General features: G+C 34.6%; 1 protein-coding gene across 3 annotated transcripts in view; it reads left to right on the plus strand.

Moving 5' to 3' along the window:
• Positions 1-25,198, plus strand: part of EPYC (epiphycan) — a 48,217-nt gene that overhangs the window by 9,825 nt on the left and 13,194 nt on the right. The window contains exons 1-2 of one of the 3 annotated variants that reach the window (XM_013182555.3): positions 3,368-3,524; positions 16,148-16,328. In XM_013182555.3, the coding sequence (XP_013038009.1) occupies positions 16,161-16,328 (168 nt within the window). In that variant the 5' untranslated portion in view covers positions 3,368-3,524; positions 16,148-16,160. Of the gene's footprint in view, positions 1-3,367; positions 3,525-14,003; positions 14,105-16,147; positions 16,329-25,198 lie in introns of those variants that run through there. The other 2 variants (XM_066995185.1, XM_066995179.1) reach the window with 2 other exon arrangements.

Genomic DNA, 25,198 nt, shown 5'->3' on the forward strand with positions numbered 1-25,198 from the left:
TCAATACTTAATCTAGTTAAGGGGAAAAAAAAATGTTCTGGATCATGCATTCTCTCTTACCATCTACAAATCTTACTGCCAGAATCCTACAGTGGTAGGGTTGTTCTTTGTGTCAGTAGCACATAATTGAGATATGCATATGCTCATTTCAGTATGTCGTTATCTAATTAACTATATGTCTAGTACACAAACTGCATACATATAAGACAAACTGTTGAGGAAAAGGAACAAAAATGAGTAAAAGATATTATGAAATGGAGGTTTTCATCAAACTGGTTCTACTTAGAGAGAAAAAAAAAAAAAAAAAGCAGCAGCTTTAAACTATAATCAATGCTTCAAGCTATTCCTGGAATAATCCAAGAGAAATGAAATGAAAATGAGGTACATGAAAGCTTCTGGGTTTGCAATAGTAACAGCTGTGTCTCAAGAACCTGGGCAAAGGGGTTTGTTATTCAAATATGTCTGTTTTAAATAGCATTTTCAATTCAAGCATACATCACTCTCCATTAAAACAAAGAAAAAATCCAGGTTTATGCACACAGTACAAACTCTATATGATCTTCACTAGACAGTCTTATAATCAAACACCATGTAATTAGTGCAATAATTGAATGCCAAAAATATGTTGTGATTCTATTAAATGTACCCTTATGGATTTGTGAAAAAGAATAAATATTCTAGGACCAATGACCATTTACCCTGTTCTGTTCCACATGAAGGAAATTATATTAAATCAACTGAATATCTGGAAAGAATTAAATCATCATCCCTTGTTGGCAAGCCTAAAGGAAAAAGCACAAGAAAGCAGTTTTATATAATAAAAGTTCTCATGTTTCATGGAGTAAAAGAGAAAAAAAAAAAAAAAACAGTGCCAAAGGGAAAGGGGTTTTTGTTGCTTTTGGTTATTTTTCTTTTCAGATAATATATTATGGATTTCTCCTCTGTTCCCTTTTATTATCTTTATTCAAAGTTGCAGACATAGTGCCCAAAGTTATTTAAATGAAAATAGTTCAAACTCTGTCACAGAAAGTCCTACAGGAGCAAACTTTTCTCACAAGCAGCTGGTATAGTGACAGTCACTGGCACTGCACAGTAGCAATCTAAACAGACTGGCCCCCTCAGCAGGACTCTTTTTAATGACAGAAATGTCTGGTTTTTTACTACTCTCATGGTCTGTTTAAAGTAGCATGCAGGCCAAAATCTGCCTTTGTTAATGGTCTTTCAGAGGTGTAAATGAAAACAAAGACTTTCTCCAACAGACCAAACTCACCACTGTCTTTAAATGATTTACCTCAGAGCTGTCTTTGGTTTAGTGCTGGAGTGTTACAAGTCTCATGGCGTTGTGTTTTAATTTATATTTAGTTTTGGTATAAGATTCTTGTCTATTAGGTATTATAATTGAACTGCCATAAAATGTTCAAGTCCCAAATCTCATTTAATCTGCACTCTGATGTGATAATCTGTTGACTTTCACCAGCTAAGGCTGTGTCCTTCAGGTTTTACTAAGGAGAAGCCATAAACTATGAATGTTATAGATTACAGATGAGATGTACATATCTACATAACAGATAGTAACTTAAAATTCTAGTTGCTCACAGAAAATGAACAACTGGTGGCTCATCATCTCATTTCTGGTCTTTAGCAACTCCATCCATTCCTGGGACTCCTCTTACATCTCATGTCATTCTTCAGCAGGTTTTAGTGCTTCTCTCAGTCTCTTCTATGTCCTGCCAATCTCCCATTGCTCTTTTTTCATTAAATAAATCAATTTGTTCACACAGAGGTCTTTAACCTCTGTGGTGAGAATTCCCCGACCTTCTACTGAAGACTGCATTAAAGAAATCTCAATTTGAAATGGAAAAATATGGAACTTTTTATATTCCTTTTGTAATTCTCCACTGTGCTATATAAACTTGCTCCTTCCTGCTGTTCACTTCTCCCCATTCTTTTTTAGGGCCCCTCCTTTCTCCTGCTGTGATCTGAATTTTGTCACTATATCATGGAATCATAGAATCATAGAATATCCAAGTTGGAATGGACCCACAAGGATCATCGAGTCCAACTCCTGGGTCCCCAAAGGACCACCCAAAAAATCATATCATGTGTCTGAGAGTGTTGTCCAAATGCTTCTTGAACTCTGGCATGCCATATTATTTCCTATGTTTCTTGAACTATTACTCTTATGCATAAATTGTGTAAGGATCTTTGTAAAGCTCCTTATTAGAATATCTTCCTTCTGGTCTCCCTGACAGATTTATTTTTTTTTTCTCCCTTCTGTCTCTTGACACACATGGTCATTTCCATGTCCTCATACAGTAAAAATCTAGAGTTTCAAATCACCTTCCTTGCCTATCATTTTGAATACATCACACTATATTTGATTATTTTTACTGACTCCCTTTTCCTAGTTGATAAAATTCAAGATTCTGATCTTCAGGTAGGGCTAATTTATTTGAACCAAAAGCCTCAGCTACTTGCTATCACATGATTGAATTCGTATATTTCTGTGATTCTATGCTAAAAACTAGGAAAGATCATTATCTTGTGTTTCACTGGACAGTTCCTTCATAACCTGTTTCTCTTACAGTTAGAAAACTTTGACGTTTCCACCTGAATTTAAACATGGCTTATGTAGGCTCATTTGCTGTGGTGCTAGCTTTTTTTTTTTTTTTTTTCCCTAGTTATTTACAGTGAATCCTCTGACTACCAAAAAGAATCAGCAAAATAGCTGTGGGCATCTGGGCAAACAGCACTGTAATCACCACATTGCTCATCAAAGGACAGAAACAGAAAGAAAGCACAATTTGTACAATGAAATTTAACACTGTTTCCCTTGTGCTTGCATGGAGAATTTTCCTCTGCACCAGAGTTGGAATAATTCCCTCGGTCTAAAGCTGGATGAATCTGGATTAATCTGGGTTTCCTGACTTCAGGAAACTTGCACAAGCTGAAACTTCCCCATGAATGATTCCTTTACGCATTCATCAGCACAGCTTTTTGTGAAAACAGAACATTACTAATCTTGAAACAGCACTGAGAGCCACTACCTCTGCAGTTACTTTGAACCCTAAATTATTTCTTTCCCCTTCCATGTCTAATCCAGAGCTTGTGCATTTTCCCAACACTTGGCACACTTGCTTAGATGTGTTGCTTAAGTTCAGGTTTGTCTCTTTTAGACAAAAGACAGTACTAAAATTCCTGAATTTTAGCTGTGTTGGTTATGCTAGATAAAAGGTCATTCATCAGTTAATCTGGATCCTGCTTCTGTTAATGGTAACACAGAGATGACAGAGCTCATGCAGCTAAGACCACATGGTAACTTGTTGCAGATGGTGGGCTGAGCAACTACTGATTGAAGTTTAATTTTAAGCAATGAGAGTCAATGACACGTTGTGCATGCAATGAAACAAAACAAACAAACAAAAGCCCCTAAAAAGACAATCCTGTAAATCAAACTTCTAAAAGACTTTTGATTGCACAAACTTGAAGTTCTGTCAAGCTACTGGGATCCCATATGTGCATGGGTAAGTCTGTAAGAATCTCTGTGTGGCGCATAAATCAAAATAGACTTTTAGAAAATGCCACATACGTTTCAAATAGAAAGTGAAAAGCAATGTTTTCATACATCTGTTCAACCAAAAAATAACCAAAAATATTAATGTAGTGTGTGGGGTTTTTTTTATTTTTTTTTTGGGGGGGGGTGGAAGGAATATTTGCCTTTAAACATATGACTAATATCTGACCTTTAAAATGATAGAGAAATTCAAAAGTCAGTCTTCAACCAATATTAGTTTCTTTTACTGCCATGCTAATAGAAATCTGCACTTTTGCTGAACTGTTATCTGGGCTGATATTTCTGCAAATATATTTTTAAGATGTCTTCCAAATATTTAATTAATAGAAACAGAGGTCTGACTAACATATTTCTTCTTGTTTACAGCTACATTATTTTGCAGATAATTGATAAATCCCCATGCTAATTCTAACAGCTAAAGAAAATTAATATTTTCCTTAGAGTCTATGAGAAAAATCTTGTGTGATACACTAAATTCTCACATTCTTTGTGCATTAGTGTCTCACAGGACATGTTCCCAAGTCTGCTCAGAAAACAAACAGTTTAAAACAGAAATTAAAAAAACAAATAAACAGAAATATTGGCTGAAGGGTGGTGCGTCTCTCATTTGCAGTGCCAGAGGTCCTGGAGTCAGGCTGTGGCTAACCGCATCACAGCCTGGCTATGTCTGTCTCATTTTGCACAGTCGGCTCAGTTGCTTCTGACCTGCACTCCCAGCCACAGCATCCACCTCCCATGCTCCCCACTGGCCACTGCCATGCCTCCTCCTGTACCTCTCAACCCAGCCGCCTGGCTGCTGTCAGCTGGGACCAGGTACCCAAAAGCAGATGAGAACCTGCAACTCTTTGCTATAGTCTGAGCGGATCATCAAGCAGGACCCATGGTTTTTCTGAAGCTCTATGAGGAAATACATCTTTGGTTACAGCCTGGTCAGTCCCCCATCAAATGATGTAATGCAGGTGTGGATATATCCATTGTGTCACTCAAGCCACCTGCACACATCTGTCAATCAGGATGGTCTTGTCTCTGTCCACAAACCAACCTGTGAATACTGTCATTTGCTAGGGAGAGCTGTAAGGAGGGCTACTAAAGCTGGTGTATCCCCTTGCTTCCCCTGTTCCCTCTTCCTGGTGCTGTGGGCCATCCCAGGGACCATGGAGGGGAAACTCTTCCCTTTCTCTACAGACTGCCTAAAACTCCTAAAAAAAGGAAAAAGAAAGTTAGGAAAAAGAAAGAAGAAGAAGAAAAAAAAAAGACACTTGTTAAAAAGTTGAAAAACCTACTATGTGAAAACACGTCATTTCAAAATGAACCAACCAAACAAAATCCTTTCCTTAATGTTAGAATAATGAGAAGAAAATAAATTGTAGACAGTCAACTGGCAGTAATCAAAACTGATGAAAATCAGCTCAGCTCTGGAAATAGTGACAAGTCTGTTTTTCTACAGTCACTTTCAACTATCACTTGCAACTGTAGTTTACAAGGTAGATAAACTTCAATTAAATTATCAAATTCATTAGAAAGAAAATCTGTCATTCTGGCCTGCATGTTTTTAAAAAGTCTACAAGTAAGGTCATAATTTTAACATTTTATGAAATCCTATGAAAAATACTAAAATATTATCCATATATTATTTCTGGCTTTTAGAATAACTTAAAAAAATAACTTTTAAAACTAAAATATTTGTTGTTGTTGTTGTTTATTTTTTGTGTATATCTGATAGTTGGGGGAGAAAAAGGGAGCTGTGTTAATTTTTGTGTGCCAGCTCTATAATAAACTTTTTTTTTTTTCCCCACCATTTTCTTCTTCCAAGGGAAGACAGTCTTTTGTTCAGCCCTTGTTTCCATAAGAGAATAAGTGAATGAATGTATTTCCCAAATACCAGACTGGAGCAATGGATGTTAATGTCAGTAGAGCTTCCCCTGAGATTGATGACATCAGAGCCTCTAGCTAGGTGACTACTAGAAGAAGCAATTAAAAGGAAACAAAATGCAAAAATGCCATTGAAGTATGCAGCTGAGATTATGATAACATGGACGTCATCTGCATGGCTGACACACTGGTGCCTGAGCATAGTACAGTCATGACTGGTTTATACATTGCTTTTTTAATCCCTAAGTTACGTTCTGCAAGTTAGAGTAATTATATTTTATTATATGACTATACACAGGACTTACTTGCTAGTGAATTGTTCTGATGTAAAATTTGAGATACTACAAGTAATTAATACTCATGCATTTTCCAGCAAATTCAGTGAAAGCAGAGATTATTTTCATGTTACAAGCATAGAGTTACATAACTGCATTCAAATGCAAACAATCATTCTATTCTACTTTCAAGCATTTTTTGAATATTTTAGAAGCATATTTACAATTTCATATTCAAATGTCATAGGAAAAGGGGTTAAATTTATGCTAATCAGGGGAAAACACTTTAATTCAATGTTCTCAATTTCAAATTTGCTCAGGATATTGAGGACAATATGACACCCATTCTGCTACATAAAATCTTTTACAATCTTTATACATTACTTAAGTACAGTATGGTAGTTTTTGCCATTTCTTTTTAATAAATGGTAAATCAACATATAATACATAATACAAATACATAATACAAAGCCTCTTCTCTACTGAAATCCAAATCTCTCTCTTATTGAGCCTTGTTTCTGGTTTATTTTTCCATCCCAAGCAAAACATTATGCATCTTTTAGTGATAAATATGATAACCCAACTCTGAACTGTACTTGTTTAGCCAAGCAAAAACATTCTAAAGTGTTCCATCTCTGTGGCCAGGAACAGACTTTTCCTGAAAGGGTCTAACACCACCAGTCCACAGGCTGGGCTGGAATAGCAGACAATAGCTTGGATGTTAATAAAAACCATTCTGCTACACCACATGCTTGCATACTCAGCAGTGCTATCTTATGTTCAGCTATGATTAAAGAAAGAACAGAGATTCCTTTCCCAACCCCTCCTCAAAACTGATGAAAATTATACCTCTTAAAGAGCAAACTGTAAGTTTGGTTTTAGAAGAATGGCAGTCTATCTAATGTGAATGGAATATAACCCAAGTATGTCAGTCTGAAGCTCTGACTCCAGCCTTTGGGTTCAGCAGGCATTCCTGAGACTGTTTTCATTAGTGAACTACGGTATACCCTGCATATGTCTGTGTGCTTACATGTAACTGATAGAGAAACTAAGCACAACAAGCACTTTTGTCGTCACCTAAATAATTTCAAAAGCACAAAGAGATTAGTAACAGGTAAAAAATAATAAAAAAGAAGACCCATTATGATTTCTCCAGCAGTCTTCAGAAAATGCATCTCTCCACCTCTCTTCTCAAAGTTTCCATGGTGCACAGAAGAAAATTATCTTAAGCACCAATCTCAATATAGATTGCATTTCAGCATTACTAGCCAGTTGTGTCCAAGCTCAAATTATTAAATATCCTGAAAAAACATATATTATCTTGAGACTTGTGAGTCAAATAAGTGGAAGAAGTGCAAGGTACATAATTTATCATAAAGGTTATTTCAGACCTGCTTTGGCTGAGTTTGAATAATCAGAGTTCTCTGATTTCTAAGTGCTTTTCTAAGCTAATCATATGGTTTATTCATATATAATATACAGTAATAATCTGACAAGCTTTTCATCTCCTTGAAAAATTATAGCATACAGAAAGATGGAATAGCACATTGTGATGGATTTAATTTATGGGCTAATTATACAAACAAATGTCAAAAGGGTAAAATTGGAAATGGAATTAAGGATAATCTTTGAATTGTACAGGAGAGTAATGCAAGCAAGATGAATTAAAGATGATGAAAGCTAATAGGTTTTAGATCATGCTTATAGTTTGCAAGAACATTTAATGATTTTGGAATTAGATATTGCAAGTTCTAAATCATCCTTTCCAAAAGAAAAGTGTGAACCATTCATTCCTGTCATTGTAACTATGGATTTAGTGTTTAATTTTACAGTAAATGTGCATAGTCCCTGTTAAAGCCTGTTTATAACTAGGAAATTCTAGGTCTGAATAGATATGATCTTTACATGTGCAATAAAACAATATTCTGGGTTCTCATTTAGAAAAGCATCATAGTTTGGCAGACTAGACTGCATGAAAATATTCAGAGACATAACTAATAACAATCAATGCTAGCCATATCTGGTATACATGTGACAACTTTTAAATAGACAAGATATTTTTATTTTTATGGAAGTTATGTAAAAAGGGGGAAATAAAAAAAAAAAAAAGAAAAAAACAACAGGACAGGCTGTACAAAATAGTGAAAATTAATGTTTGAATGACAGGAAGAAGGTTCTTATACTACATGATCTGACACTTTAATCTGCCTACATCAACCACAGAATTAAGAGATGACAATAAAAGTAACTTCAAAGGAAGAGAATAGCAACTTCCATAGAGCATGTAAGTTGAAAGAAAATTTGAATCAAATTTTGACCAAAGATCAGGAATACTGAAGTGAGAAATAATGCATTTAAGTTGATACATATGTAATGGGTATTTAGTTGTATCTATGACTCATTAAAAAGCTATTTACTTTCCTGCATTCACTGTTTATGCAGAAATAATTAAAACTAAACAGGACTTTACTAGCAAAAACAATTGTAGCTATCTTACATTTTATGTTTAACTCTATTTTCCCTCATGTTTATGGTGATTTCCACAAGGGATGAAACAGTTGGAGCACTCTAAATCCTTCTTTTGTACTCTGTTTAACTTTGATGAGCAAAATGGAAATGCTAATCCCTTCTGCAGACACATGATTTCCTTCCTTTCTACTTCTCTCTGAGACATTTGTTTTTCTGTGCTCCAGCCTTTGTTCCCTAGTCCCAGTGAGGTTCATATGATGCACTCCTTTTCCCCGGGTCCTAGGGTGAATGAGGTTCCACAATCCAGCAATTCATGAAATTCAAGTGATACTGAGACAGACAAAGGATGTGTCAAAACAGCTTCCTACCTCTCCATCCTCCCCCTATGCCTTTGGAACAAACAAACAAAAAGGACAGACAGGGTGTTCAAAATGTCAGAAGTGAACACTCAAAAAGAAACTGGGCTGAATTTTAGCTCTGCCTTTGATTGCAGCTAGCTTCAATGATTCCAGGATTTCATGCTGTGGTCTCCCTTTGATATATATAATTCTGACCACATATTTAGAATTGGGATATAAACAACAAACAAATATTCAGCAAATAAAAATGTCATATACCAAGAACAAGCTGAGGAAAACATTTGTTTGGACATGAAGCAGACTGTCTAGTACAGTATGCACCTTAGTAAAATTCTTCATGAACACTCAGTGGAAACAAAATGTAGTGCCAAATACTACTTTCATTTAGAAAATTAAAACCTGTCCAATTGGATTTTGTTGAGGTATATATAAGCAGGTTAGAGGGCGTTGGTTGAGAAATCATATTATAAATTTTAAAATATATTTTTTTAAGTTCACAATAATAGCTGTCTTTCCAAATAATCTGGAGTGTATGTAGAAGGAATTACACCAACTTTATGGTCTCTTCTCTATAAAGAAATTAAAGAGAACAAGCAATCACTGGGGGCATTTTATTAATAAAGGGTACCCTTTATGTGCTACCAAATAATCTGAAACCTGACATAAATATGTAACAGTTTACAGCCTTTTTAAAAAGAATGAGAAGTTCAAAAATAAAATTTAATATATAAATCAGTAACTAAAGTGATACACTGTGTAATATTTTATTACTTCAATCATTACTTCTCTTCTAGTATATGAAAAATAAGCTACATATTAGACAGAACTTTTAGGGAAATAATGCAAATTTGTGGTGTTTTTGTTTTTGTTTTTGTTTTTAAGAAGAAACTGTATAGGTTTAAATATACAAAGAATCTGCCAAAGAGATCAATTTTAAAGTTTAAGACTAATGTTTTCCATATCCACTGAGGTGACATACTTGTAACTTTATTCAGAAAAGATGGCTCTTGCCTTTGCTTGGCTACCCTATAGACTTTGTCATAGACCCAGTGCTTAACATCAATTCAACCTGATTTTTTTTTTCTTTTTTCTTTTTTTTTTTTCTGCTTTCTTTTGTAAGGGCCATACGGTCCCTTCCTTATACTAATGTTAATGTTAGCAATCTAGTGCTAATGTTAACATGCTAATGTTACCTGCCTTTTGGTCACTTGACATAGCGTATTCTGTGAAATTAATGTCTATGGACCTTCCACACATGAGTAAAACACAAATGTCTCCCTTGACATAACCAAGCATGTACTTACCACATAATGCAAGTGACCCAGATTTGTTCATGTGGCTGATGCACTTCTGATCACAGAAGATGATCATGGAAGAGGCGAGGGAAAACCAATATGTCTTTTTGAGAGACTGTGTATCCTATGCAGTTGAAGTTACTGTCATTGTGAGCACTCATGTAATTCCCCTCCTGTATGTAGACTAGTCCCTGGCCCAAAATAAGGTGGCCTTTCAATTTAATACAATTGTTTTATATGAAGGTACATAAACATCTTCGTTGACTGCTCTTACTCTATTGTTTCATACCAGAAGTATCTTTTAGTCAGGTACTAAGTAGAAGCAATCGAATGACTCATTCTGGGACTCTTGTGTCTCTCTTTCCAAAGCTGGACAATATCTTTCCCTCCTTGTTTAAAATCAGCAAAAGATTTTGTCAGAATTGAAGTAACAGACTAAAGATCTGTACTTTTGTCTAGGCTGGCAGACTGAAAACATGATGATAGGGAATCTTAGTACCATAGATAAAATCTATTTCAGAGGGACAGATAGGATTTTTCATTCCATGGAAAAGCTATTATTTTTTCCCACACATTCTTCATTATCACAAGTTTCTGGGGATGAATCTGTGAGGCCTAAAGCAAAACAAAGAAAAAAAAATGCATATCTATTAAATGGATGCTGACAGTCTGAATCAAAGGCTCAGTGCTTTATAATCAAGGTTTTGGAAAAACAAGAGTAGGACAACCCTGAGGCTTTGGCACTGAGTTCAAGAACACAGTTAGAAGTCATTGCACCTCCAAGAGCTGGGAGAAATGAAATGGAAACAAAGTAGGTCTCAAAAAAACAATGGAATAAATTAATTCATTTAGCATTGCCAGCAATTATACAATGGGAATGCATTTTAGCTAGGAATGTGTTAGGCAATGACCACAGCTGGATATGCTTCTAGCTCAAGTCATGCTTCAAAAACCACTGAATGGAATGGAACTCTCCATTAACTTTAGTGAGCTTTTAATTAAGCCCAAGTTACTAAGTCAGACAGAAAGATTTAGAGACAATTGGGTAAGTTTGCAAGACAGTAACTTAAACTGCACAATGAGGTCAGAGGATCTGGAGAAAAAACAAATGTCTCTGAAGCAACTAATTAAAGGACATGTGAAGATCAATCCCAAATGTCCTTTAGTTAGACTCAGGAATTTCATTATCTTCTGTGACAACAGGAATCAGAAATCACCAGGCAGTGATCTGAATCAATAGATATGCCACTCAGTCTCCAAATATTGGTTCTTTAAATCTTAAAATGTGTTCCTCCTGAAAAACAGAATAAAACTTTTTTTTCTTTGATCCTTTTATTTTAATTTGCCAAATTTGAAAAAAAAAAAAAACAAAAATTTGCAAAATATCAATTTACAACATTTATTAGCCACATAAGACATCATGCTCAGAACTTTGCATATGGTTTGTATAAAATGTCACCCTTTTAAAGTGTTTCTATTACTATAACAAAAAGTAATAGTAATAACAGTATTTATAAGTTAACATTTACCTTTAATTCATTTTATTTCCTTATTTGAATCCTCGTTTCTAGAAAAAACAAGACCAGCAAAACATATTGAAGTGTGATAGGAATACAGTAAGACATGAAAATCAAGATTAAGATCCAGAGCCAAAGTGGTTTGAACTTTATTGTTTTTATTATTATTATTATTACTACTACTACTACTACTACTATTAATAATAATAATAATAATAATTATTATTATTAATAATAATAATAATAATTAATAATAATAATAATAATAATAAAGCTATAGACCAAAAGATGTAAAAGTTTCGGGCCCGGGAAACCTATGTCAAAATCTACTTTGCTGTGTAAGGGTTGGAGAAAAAAACATTAATATAGACCTGAATTTGCTTTAGGTAAGGTAATTTTTCTTCAGCAAAAAATGTAAGATTGGAGTCTTTTGTACAAGAGCAATCAATGAACACTCAGCCTATACAGTTAATATATTTTGCAAATGAAAAAGACAAATTGAAAGTGAGCATTTAAAAAGTAAATCTTTTTTATACTTTTAGCGTTTTATTTGTTGCTGTACTTCATCATTTAAAAGATTTACTTTCTAAATGCTGGATCTCAATATGTCTTTTTCATTTACAAAATACATCCTGTCTATGTGCAGAAGCATAAAAATTGCCAGTCATAAGAAGATGAAATGATGCATTTTACTGCAGAAGGTATAACTATTTACTTTGTTGCCAGGAAGGAATATACATCAGCTTTGAAAGCAACTTGGTCATTAACTTCAGGAGTAAACTACAGTACCTTTAGTTCAAGGCTATTGACATGAAGAAAAATAACAACAGGACACAGTAGTGTGATGCTCCTGCAATACTTATTACAGGAAAGATTGTGAAGAAGGAAATGAAAAATATCTGATTTAATGACTTGAAGCCCAACTTTTTATAGAATCATGTAATGATGAATCTTTCTGTCATCCAGGAGTAATCATAGTATTATAAGGTACTGCAGACTTGGCTCAATTGACAAAACAACAAATGAATACCTAGTGCCATTTCACATGGCCTAAAATATCACAACCTCTGTAATTATCTGCTTACAGAAGTGTTACTCTTCTACAGATTCTTTGACCTATCTGCTAAACCATTCACATGTCTCAGATTGCCTAGACTAGCATTAGAAGTTTGATGTTGGACATTCAAATTATTGAGAAATGGCTTAAAATTTTAATCATGTTTTCTGTGCCTCACACAAATTTGGGCTTTCAGGTTGGTCTTCTTATTTGAAAAATATATATGTATATATGGGGAAAATTATATAAAGCAAAGGCGATCAGGTTTCCTTAGTACATTGGAATCTTCTACATTACCATTACATTCCTCCATAGATAAGCAATGTCTTCTGGCTTTTCTGAACTGCTAGTATAGGATATTGATAGCATTAGGGGGTACATTTAAAAGAAGAAATGGAGGTATGATGAAAAACTTCAGATGAATGGTTGTATGTTGTACAAATTAACAGTGATACAAAAGAAAGCACAGAATCAAGCAGTAAGAGATAATATATAAAATACAAGCAATATAGAAAAGATAGATAGCTTGACTTCTGCTAACATTGTAAGGCCTACCCTGGTGTAATAAAGTGCATGCTACTACAACACATACTTATTATTTGCAGTATATTATAGCTGTTCATACCAATTAAGGAAGTGTTATTTTCCCTTCAGAATAAAAAACGTACTGGAAAGAGTAGATCATGTAAGTATTGCCTCAGAAGTACTTAGAAAAGAAAGAAAGAAAAAAAAAGAAAGAAAGAAAGAAAAAAGTACCTCTAAATACATATTACCAGCAGCATATGGAAATACATTAAACTATCATATTTAAAAAACTGTCATAAATATATATATATATTTCATGCTTGATTCAGTTTGTTCAAGTCTTAATTTTGGAAGTTGGAAAATGTATATTTTTAGATGATCAGGACACCCAAAAGATTGTTTCTGGAATGCAATTAAGAGTGTTATTTTTACTATTTTAAGTAACAGTGTGTTTTTCTGCTAGTTAACAAAAGGCTAAATGTCAGCCTTGATGAAACTACCATATATTCATGAAAATTAATTTGGGAATTGTCTCAAAGTCTCAAAGTTCTGTATTGATTTTCTTACCACTTGGTTACATTCCTTTTTACTGCCAGTTTTATCCTGTGCTTATTGTTTACCTCTGCATACTGAGACTGCAATAAAGAAACTAACTGTAAATATCTACAGTTCTTCTTTGTCTAAGCATTTTATTGCAAACTTGTTAATGTATTAAAACATCCATCTATTCTGAGCGCTGATCATACATTGCACATATGTTCTTCATCCTTCCTGTTATTACAGAACCTATAATGGATGAAAATGGACGAAATAAAAACAAACAAACAAACAAAAAATATTTATTCTTTTTAGTCAGGTTTATGAAGATACTGGTAGGAGCAGTGAGAAATTTTAGTGGAAAAGGTAAAAATCTATGATGTGAAATAAATGTTATTTGCATACAATAAATCTTTGTTTGACCTCGCTAAAATTCAATTCTGCAGAATTAAATAGAAAGGTGTTTAAAGCCTGAGAAACTATCTGGGCTGAGGTCCCCAGTTGAGGGTAGAAGCTGTACCACCTCCCACAACCCCAGAATGCCACTGTTATTGGTCAGGGTCTAATACCTCTGGCTCTGCATTCTGAGTAACTCCATGTCATTTGAGAGATTGGAAGCAAAAGGTAAGTTTTGGTACTTCTTTCTTAGAACAGTTAATTGGATTTTTAAGTTTGGAAATAATTTTATAGTATTTGTTTGATTTTATCATGTAAAAGATTCAAATGCTGCAGACTGAGGAGACTATTTGTTTTTCCCTGGATATGTCTTAGTTCCTTCCTGTGAGGAAGGAACACAATCTTCTTCAAAATATTTGATCTTACAGCTACTGCAGATGCCAATATCATTACAGTATGTTCCAATATATTACACATAAAGGAAGTAGAGAGATACTAAAACTGTTCAAGTTAATGCTGATACTACAGGTGTACATACATAACAATATTTTTCACAGAGATTAATATTATGTTTGCTGATTTTGTCTATATTTATAAAATTATATACTTATAAAGCCCTGTGCCCTTTAAAATCTTTTATTCCAAGGAAATGTAAAATGTAAACAATTTCGAATAATGAATAATTTTATATTTGGGGTTTGTTCAGAGAAAAATCACACTGAATACATTATTGTTATATTTTGGAATTAATATAATTTATAGTTGGATCGTTTGGGTTAAATGACACGTAAAAAAGAAACAAGACGTTCCTGTCAAAAATAGGCAGAAGAAAATATAAAGTTAGAGAAGTATATATATATATATATATACTTCAGTATGTTTCAGAGATTGGATGTATTTTATTTTATTTTATTGTAAGGAAACAGAAAACCTTTAATAATCTTGGAAGTTAATACTGAAAGGTGCAATTCAACTAAGTCTGCTCAAAGACAAGCCAATGTGATTCTAGCTACTCCCAGCAGCAACTGAAAAGTCTTTTTGAATAAAGCAAATGAGGGAAAAATGAACGTCTTGTGTTGCTGACCATCCCCAGAGGAATTTCATATCCTCATGCCTAAACCAGATTCATAAAGACCTCTTTTCACAAAGCTAAAATTCAGGTTCTTGCTCAGCACGCATTCCAAAAAAAATGTCTCATGCATTTCTTAATCTCTTTTAAGTTGCTAGAGTTTTAAAATGAAATATTTAAGTATGTGTATAATGGCATCACAACAGGACTACAGTTTATGAGACATGCACTGCTTATTATCATTGTCTGCACTTTTGGTGAAATTAGTGGAAGCAATGGATAAATCAAGGTGTAAGTAAAGAATGTTGAATAGACCCTTGTGTCAGGCAGCTTATATGATATACATCACTTATATGGAAGAGGGAATGCATGAACACTAATATTCAAGCCTAGTGTGATTTATTTATTTATTTATTTATTTTTGCTATTTTACTAAAATACAGAACATCTTAATGGGTGACAATTCATTTCTGTAGTTCTATCCTCCAAGGAGAACAGGTGACTGTACTATGTTGATTCAATGAAAGAAGGAAGGCTACTGTCAATTATAGGGCTGGGAAGAACAGAGACTAGTTTTGATTTTGTTTCCCAAACCTTTGCAGAGGTCATGTTCCAAATATGCCACATCTTTTCAACACATAAAATGATATTCTGGCAGAACAGCTATTGGGTGAAAACGTACTTTGATTATGCTCATCCAGAGGCAGCAAGGAAAGACGTCCTAATGTCTTCTAACATTTTGGTAGAGGAGAAAGACAAAATTACATTGGACATTTCAAAGGATGGTTTATTGTGACAGGGAGAAAAAAAAAATATGTCTAGCTAAACTTTGGCTAGGTTATCAAAAGGTCTTTTCTAGTCATGCATATGAAATAGTTGAAGATAGATAAAAGGGGAAAAAGATCAATATATAACCCTTTTACCTTTTCAGATCCTTTCTCACGAAGACCAGTTTATTTTTATACTGTTCTGATATAGCAAAATTCTACAGGTCCTTCCTCAGTTATCAAAATGCAGAAATTCTCTTATCCAGGGACTCTTCATGAAACAAACTAGAATAAACATTTGAGTTATCATGAATAAATACGAACATCAAAATCATTGTTGCATGCATAGAAGCACTGCAAGTGTAAGAATAAATTTTCATAGATTCCTTGCAATTACCACTTTACCCACATTTTGTCCATTTTCTTCTCTTTCAGAAAAGAAAGCAGAATGAAAACCTTTGTAAATATTTTTCTGGGATTTTTTATCTTTGAGGCTGTTGGAGCTGCACCTATCACTGACACTATAATTTATGATTCTGAGTTCTATGACGTGTCACTTGGAGAGCTGCCTCACCCATTTGTCTATGTTGAAAATGAGCAGTCTGATCAATTAGAGGTAATCATAATTTTTTTTTTTTTATTCTTCCAAAGTGCATAAATGCAGTGGCTTCTGATGACTTTTGTTGTCCTTGAAAACATTTACCAGACAAATCTACTCATCAGGTTGCTATTGCCATTTGTTAATCAACAGTTCTCCGTACAAATAACACACTGTAGTCCATTCATAGTTTCTCCAGCCTACAAATGTGAACAAATTATTTGCTGGTTTATTTGTGTGTGTGGTAACCTTTAAGAGAGCAGGAAAAGCTTCCCCCTGATCTCCTTGTTTTGCCACAAATTGTGTTTGAGACTGTCCCTGTGATTTATTTGTCTGGCTGAAGGACTGAGGCAGCTGACATAGGACATCCAGGAATCCCCATGAAATGAGGTGTGAAATGCTGTTTCCTGAGGTTATTTCTCATAATAATAAATATATTAAACACATGTTTATTTCAGTCTATAAATACCAGTGATTTCTATTTCTATTAGGAAAGTGGGCAAAAGAAAGTAGGAAAGGAAAAGGGAAAGAACTTGAATTGAAAAACAAGAATAGAAGAGAGATTACTGAAGAAAAACTATTGAAATTCTGTTGCACTATGAGACGGTGGAGCCTCTACAAGGAAATGACTCAAGTTGTTGAGTTTAATGCTCTTTTCCCCTCCCAGATTCTTGTATTTCTCTACATTATTAAAAAGCTTAATAAATGCCAATCTCACTCTGCTTCTTAAACATGCGCAAAACGTCCGAGAAAGTGATTTATGCGCTGTGTGATTCAGGGCTGAGTGGGAAAAGGACATTCATAATAGAGTGAAAAATATTTCATTTTAATAATAAAAATAAATTGGGGGGGGGGTTGTTTGTTTTGTTTTTACAAACGGTATTTTAATAGTCACTCACAGTACATAATTCGTGAAAATGTGTTCCTCTGAGTGATTCATCAAGGTGAGCGTTTCATCAAGGTGAGATCAACATTATGTAGTAGCCTTGAAATCAAAGTACAAAGAGAACACTTGAGAATGAATATGTCCCAAAAGAACTGGAAAGATAAAAATCACCTCAAAATCTGCATTAAGATCAGAACCTCACAGTTCAGGGGAAATATATTTTCTAATCTTCGAAAGACTATGAAGAACTCCAGCCTAGAGGAATGATTTCGCCTTTGGTCTGCTTCCCAGTGACATGCAGAATCAAACATATTAATGCATCTGGGCTTTCCTCATTGAAAATTTCACCTTTAGTCAATGCTTCTGCTTTCTTTGTTTTAGAGACAGTGATTAACTAAGAGTTCCTATGCTTTTCTTTCCTCTTGAAAATTAACCCTATCCTATGGATTTCTCAGTAATATATTGAATGCTAGGTGTTACTATCCTGTGCTCTCACTGTGACATTCTGACACTGAGGGATGGTATGGCCCAAGTTTCTTGAGGGATGGTATGGCCTAAGTTTCTTAGAGAAGGATAGAGACAAGGCAAGTTTTCTGTGGTTCTCTTCTAGCTGAAAGGAAATTCAAGATGATCAATATTACACCCAACAAGATACATCAGGTCCTATCTCAGGTTGCTTTATTTAGGGAAATACACAGTCGGAACAAGAGAACAAAAGTATTTATTTTGTCTTGTAAATTTCTTTTCCAGAGGAGGATTTTCTCCCATTGCTGAGATTTTTAGCCAGCCTTCTTAAAATTCTTCAAGTGGAGGTCATCCATCATAGCAGTTGGAAGGAATGTTACTTTCCAGATGAATGGACCTCCCTGTGAGAGCCCTTTTTTTCCCAGATCTTTAGCCAAAATCTTTCTTTGCTTACATTCCTTTTACCATGTACCACCCAAAAGAAGCCCAAGCATTCATAATTTCCCAAAACCCAAAGGAGAATTCAGAGTGGTCAGTGTTGTACAGATCAGGCAGCTTTTATAAACTTGCATGCCAGTGTTTAAAGTGATCTTTCAGACACTAAACATTATTGCTGTCACTCATATTTTAAACACAATACATTTGATTTCTCGATCACTGTTACAACTTTTCTCCCTACGATCCTGTTACTATAAAGATGCAAAAGTCTTGTCCCTGTGTGTAGCTCTATGTAAAAAAATCAGTATTTATGCAAGGTCAAAGTTTAGTTTTTTATTATGCATAGTTTAAATGATGAGCAATACCATGGAGACCCAGAAAAATAGCAAGCCTTCATTTGCTCTAACTGCTATGTAGTAACTCTTTAGCATCTGATTTGCATTTTGTTTTAGAGATCTCTGAATCATGTCTTTAGCTTTCCAAAATAATGGAGAAAGACTGAAATAACATTTTCTGTCATTGCTAACTAAATTTTAAGATTTTAAATTGAAGACATGCAAACATAAATCATTCTGTATAACAGATTTTTAGACTCACAGAAGTGCAAACTTTTCCTAACACATTTTTAAACTCATAACAGAATTGCAAACTAACCAAGCTCATATGTCCAACTGATTTTCAGAGTGTCTAGGAGACATACCAGTGTTAGGACTTCAAATGAGTTCTGTGAGTTGCTCCTGTTTATTTCAGAGGAGTGAGGCCCCTATGTATCTCAAAGAATTGAACTAAAGTGATGTCAGTCATGTCCTTCCCAGAATATTACCCAGTGGGTCCTGTAATCCATACAAGATGTTCAACCAGCAAAATGAAAGACCTAGGGAAGGATTCCTCTCACTCATTCTGTCTGGTTAAAATTAGGTGTTGCAACCCAACACCACCCCTCAAGACACGGATGAATAATATTTTCAGGATATCTATCGTGGTCATCTAACTTTAGATGAATACTAGGTACCTGTCTCAGGTTGAGCTCTGAAGATTTAAGTTAATAAAGTTAGGTGAGAGTGATTTTGGATTCATGACTTTTTATATTTCTGACACTCTGAAAGTTTTTTCTTATGGAATATATATGACAAAAATAAAGTCTATGTGTATGTATATACACACAGACTTCATTGGCTTGTGAACAGGTATCTGAGCGTATTTTATTGAGATAATGATTGTTTGCATTTTTTCCACATGAAACCTGCCCGTGACTCTTTTTCTCATAAATTTTAGATCAGCTTTAGGGTTTGGAAAAGTTATACTTAACAATGGAAATCAGAGGTTCTCTAGCACTGTCTGTCAACATCAGCATGTCTATTTAATTTCTTTCAGTCTTCTCATTATATACAATATATATACATGGAACACATTTTTAGTGCACAGAGTTTGCAAGGGGAAAGTGCTTGCAGATGGGAATTAGAAGAATTGTATTGAATCCTGAATCAAAGTTATGTATTGATATGTATTAGATATATCAGATTTAGGCTATAAAATCTACGGTTTCCAAGTTTCTAGGTTAGTGAGATATGGAAGTCCTAGCCAACACTTTGCAGCCAAAGAGCATTTGTTACCGAGAAAACCTTAGAAACACATCACTTGGAAAGAAAATTTGTATAAAGACTAAGAAGAACAGTATCAGCGACAGATAATGACTAAAAAAAAAAAAAAAGTACAATAAATAAATAAATAGATCTGTTACCAAGGTCCTGAAGGATAAAGGGACTGCAAAGGCAAGTCACTGTAAGTTTATGTACAAGTTTTATGTTGGATTTATCTTCTGAAACTGACAGTTACAACTGCATAAATATCAGTTTCTGTTTTGCCCTTTTCCTTCATATTTTTATTATTATCAATGAATATTTATATTATGATTGGATCCAGGTATTTGATTAAATAAGAGACTTAAAAGTATCCACTTTTATAAAGTACATGCAATACCTTTGGGGAACACACCATATAGTCTTTTTAAAGAATTACAAATTTGTAAAATTAAGGTACAATAAGATAGTAGCAAAGCTTGTAAGGGAATTAAATTTACCATTTGAAGCTTTATCCAAATGTAGAAAATTGTCTGCTTTCTGAAAAGTTTTGAATACAGCTCTTACTTTTACTCAGCTGTTTATAACAGATTACATACACTTCTGTGGAGATATCTCCACAACAGATAAAATTTTCTGTGGATTAAAAATAATGAAATACCTGAGTGATGTTCCAAGTATTTTGCCATATAGCAAAAGCAAAGAGCAAAAATATCACAAGACAAGAAGGAAGGATTTGAAATATTGTATTAGTTCCTAAGTTCTACCACAACAGCCCACAAAGACCTAGTCTCATCCAGTTAGCTACATGAAAAGTTATAAAGATCTGGTATACTAGCTAAAATATTAAGTACCTAAAATTTTAATAATGGGCATGCTATTAGTTACCACTACCATAGCTAAACTGAAAAACTGCATCCCTTCTCTTGCCTTAGACTGGGTGAGATTCTCAAAGTAGTTGTCCTGGTCTGAAGACGCCTAACTTAGCCAACTTGGAGTCATTACTTAAACATAACTATCACCACATTTGAAATTTCTGTGTGAGAGGTGTCAGCTGAAAGTTTACAGTGAGATTATACCTTTTACAATAGATGTTTGCTACCTTGATATCTTTGATCACTTAAACATTTTCCCCCAGACATCCAGCCTCATGGCTTCTGCCAGAAATAATTAATGTGCAACATCCCTACTGACATGGTTTATGACATAAGGATACAGATATTTTATAAAATTACCACATATGTCTAAATTATATACATGGCTGTACATTTTATTCTGAATACTGGCGAGATTTTAACATGTGCACTAACCCATTTAAAATAATAATAATAATAATAATGATAAGAACCATCGTAGAGTCAGTCAAAACAGGATTCAGACTTCAACGAAAAGTTAAAACTCCTTGTGCTTAAAGTCCAAAGCATGGTTTGGTATACAGTTCAGAGGGGAGAGTGCTGTGGTTTTGCTCTGAGTCTGCTCTGAGTCATTTCTATCTTGGTTCATTTTAGTGATTGTCTAATGCATGGGACACAAAAAAAAAAAAATCCTTTGAAAAGGTCTTGGATCTCAGTTCCTTTCATACTAGGCTACATACTCATGTTTCCTTTGGCTTCTGTTGTGAATTTTCTCTTTTGATGGCCTCTGGCATTTTTTCAATATCTCATCCAAACTCTCCTCGAGTCCTCATATGGTGGCTAGGAAGTCTCCTAGAACAGAGGTTTTTGGGGTGCCAGCACCTGCAGGTAACAACATATATTAGATTTCTTGTTTCTCGGTTGAATGGAGATCCAGCACCTTTCTTCGCATCTGAATGCAAAAGGAGTAAAACAGGTGTGCATATTTAGCAGATGGGTTCTCTCAACTATTTAGGTGTAAAGAATGCCTCATTCCTAATCACTAATAGGCTTGGGGTGTGTGACAGGTAGCTCTGTAAATTCTTCTGAACATGAACTTGAAGGCTCTAATGAAGTTTCTGCCTGAATCCTTAGTTGCACAATACTTTTCAGCTAGTTGAGATAGCCAAATAAAGCTTCACTGAATTTTTGTCCTTAGATGCCTCAATGAAACCTAATAGCTCGTTAGAAGCATAAAAGCTCAGTGGACTGTCCTCCAGTATCAGCATAGCTGTAGTAATGACTTGGACATATTTTTTGTTTTGTTTTGTTTAAAGAAAAAAAATAGTACAGAAATGGTATTGCAATATTCATATATATTTCAAAAAAGCACAATCCCCATTGTGATGTCACAGAAATCTGGTGACTGACAACTTACTTTGAATGTTATTTCTGAAGAGTGATTTTGGCTCTGGCTTTCCATACAGCTTGAACCAACTTCTAGTTGCTGCTTTTCAACTTCTGGTCCCAAACTAATTTTTATTAATAAAAGGGGAAATAGTAGCTGTGGGTAAAAACAGTGGCAGCAATTGATGCTGGACATAATGCTCAGACCACATGTTCAAGCAGAAGTAGGAAATATATATTTTTTAAAATGTGCAGAAAAAGAAAGAAAGAAAGAAAGAAAGAAAGAAAGAAAGAAAGAAAGAAAGAAAGAAAGAAAGAAAGAAAGAAAGAAAGAAAGAAAGAAAGAAAAAAACTTCTTTCACTACTATTCCCTTTTTGACATTGGTGTCCCTTATTTTCAGAGTTGTGTAGCAATGACTTGCTGTCATGCGGAATGTCCCTCTGAATGGCAGGGAATGCATCACAGCTGTGTCTTTCTCCTCAGCACTTTCTTCTTTACAGCATATTCTTGTTCTAGACATCTCACTAATTGATTGTCAGCTGATTTTACATATAACAGGACATTTCTATATAGATGCACCTGAACAATAGAAACTTTTATAGATCTGAAGATGCAGCAGCTTGTGAGCATTGTATCTGTATCACTGTGGGTGGGCTACATGCAAGTACCAGTTTGGAGATAATCAGATTAAATGTCTTAGCATTGTAAGCTGTAGGAATGAGAAGAAGAACTGATCTGACACCAGACTTTGGCTCTGATATCTGCTAAACAGTATGGCTGCCTCTATATGGTCTCCTGTGCAGCTAAAGGAAGATGGACAGGCACTTTAGGAAGTTGGTCCATGACACATGTGGGCTGAACCACACTTGGGTTGTGATTCTTCCTTCACTGTCTACACAGGGAGTTTAAGGAGACTAATCAGCTAAATTAGATGTTTTAATTCTATGTCTGAAGTTAAGTGGAGAGAATACAATCCTTGTTAATAAAAGCAATTACAGCACATTTAGGAAAAGCCAGGTTGGTGAGTTGAACAAAAGCATGCTCAGCTCCAGCAGTGCCTGATCTGCCTGAAATGCATGAGGAAATATGCTTGAGATGCTGAACCCTCTCCACTACAGGCAGCTCTGGAAGTCAGGCTGAGGTAGCTTCTCACCACAGGTCCAAGAGTTGACAACATTTCTAGTAGAAACTTTGACTGTCTGAGTGACCTCCAACTTTGTTTGTATGTGGTTTGGGTCAGCAGAAACTCCTATGGAAGTCTTCATTAAGCAGCTGGGACTAGTTTTCAGATCTTTTGTGCCTTTTAATAGTGCAATGAGCCCTGTTCTGATTTCTAAAACTGGCATAATATTTCCCTCTATTTTTATTTGTCTTGCAAAATTTCAGCACGGTTCCAAAGAATATTGTCTGCTTAGCTGGTTAGCTTAGGAATTTCATAGCTTTCAAACCAGAAAGGTAAAAATAAAATCTAATTTCAAACAGTGTTGGAAAGAAAGTTTGACAATTCATACTAATGACTAAAGACAATTCATACTAAAATACCATTTATAAATTTCTGTCTTCTTAGACAACAGAATTGGTAAGTAAAATCCCTGTACTAATGCTGTGCAGCATGAATATTTTACTCACCTAAAATCAGACATAGCATAGCTACGCTTGCTATTGATACAAGAAGTTTTAGGATACTCTGTAGTTAAAATGATAATAAGGCTACTTTTCTTTCTAAGATTAATTAAAAGAGCCTCAGAGACTACCTACATTGTCCAAGGCAGAAGCCATAGGTATTAATTTCTTTATAACTGGGTTACAAGTGCAGAGCTCTATAACTTAGGTATTGACTTGTCTGACCAAAGTATGAATAGAAATGCACGTGTGTATGTGGGTGTAAACCCCACCAGACAACAAAATTACTTTAATAAAATAAAATAAATAAAATACAATAATAAATAAAATAAAATAAAATAAAATAAAATAAAATAAAATAAAATAAAATAAAATAAAATAAAATAAAATAAAATAAAATAAAATAAAATAAAAAAATAAAATAAAATAAAATAAAAAGAGGCTTAAGGGTTTAAAAGAATGGCCTGCATTGACAATGAAAGATGTTGTACCAGACTATACCAGTTCCAGAACCCTGTTACGAGCAGCAAAACTGGGAATGTGTTGTTTATAGCAAGACTGAAGGTCCTGCACTCTGATAACACTGCAGTACAGATGAGCTCCCAGTGAAGACCCTGCATCATACCAGCAGCAGGCAGGAAATAACATTTTAGAATATAACATACTATTCCTTTCCATGTTAGCCACCATGAAAACACATTCCAAATGAGGAAAACAGGCAGTCTGCAGCAACCTGGCATAAGATTCATTGGTGGTCTCACATCCAAAATGATCAGGTAAAAGACTGCCCCATAACAGTTGATGACCCTTAAAGGAGTCACAAAGGTTAGTTTTCAGTGCTGGTCAAGAAGAACATAGGCATGATGACGATTGTGTGTCCCTTGTCTTCTGTGTGGAACAAAGTGACCATGGCCAGACAACTCAGTGTAATCATGCAAGTGATTAAAATCTGAGAGAATGAATGTGAGCAAGTAAAATTCGTTTACTTAGAAATTTTGCAAACAAATGTCACCTTCCCCTTCCCTGGATCTCACACAGAGTTTAGTTACAATAATTTCCCCAACCTAACTGTTATTTCTGCAGTTCTGTAAAAGAAAATGACAATTTATCTGAGCTGCAGAATTTGCAATCTAAATAGTTATCACATTACTATGAAAAATCTCACAGATTTATCTTTAAGATAGAACAACAATAGAAAAGAAGGCCTTAAATGCAAAATTCAAAAAGAAACAATTATGAGCTACTTTTGGAAAGAAAAACAAACCAATAACCTCTTCCATAATTAAGGCATTTTCTTGTAAGTTTTTGGTAGTTTCAGAACAGCTGTGGGGGGAACTAGTTCCTTTTGGTGGACCAATGTGTGGTACAACATTCCCTTCAAGTTTATAATGTCTTTTTGAGCTATGAACTTCAATTTGTGCTTTTAAGCATATTTTCTGCAGTTAAAAATAAAGCACTGAAACAGGACAAACTTCAGATTCTCCAGTGGATTTAAGCTTATTACATGCAATACATCAACTTTGATCTTAAAACTATCAAAACCTTTCATAGGCATAAAACAATAAACAAAACTTCAGAAGTAAAATGTGGTAACTGATGGCTTACAGCCTTGCTGTCTGCCTCATTAAATCTCTATAATCTTTATCTTGGTACTT

The sequence above is a fragment of the Anser cygnoides genome, chromosome 1 (assembly GCF_040182565.1).
Source record: "Anser cygnoides isolate HZ-2024a breed goose chromosome 1, Taihu_goose_T2T_genome, whole genome shotgun sequence".
Classification (NCBI taxonomy): domain Eukaryota; kingdom Metazoa; phylum Chordata; class Aves; order Anseriformes; family Anatidae; genus Anser; species Anser cygnoides.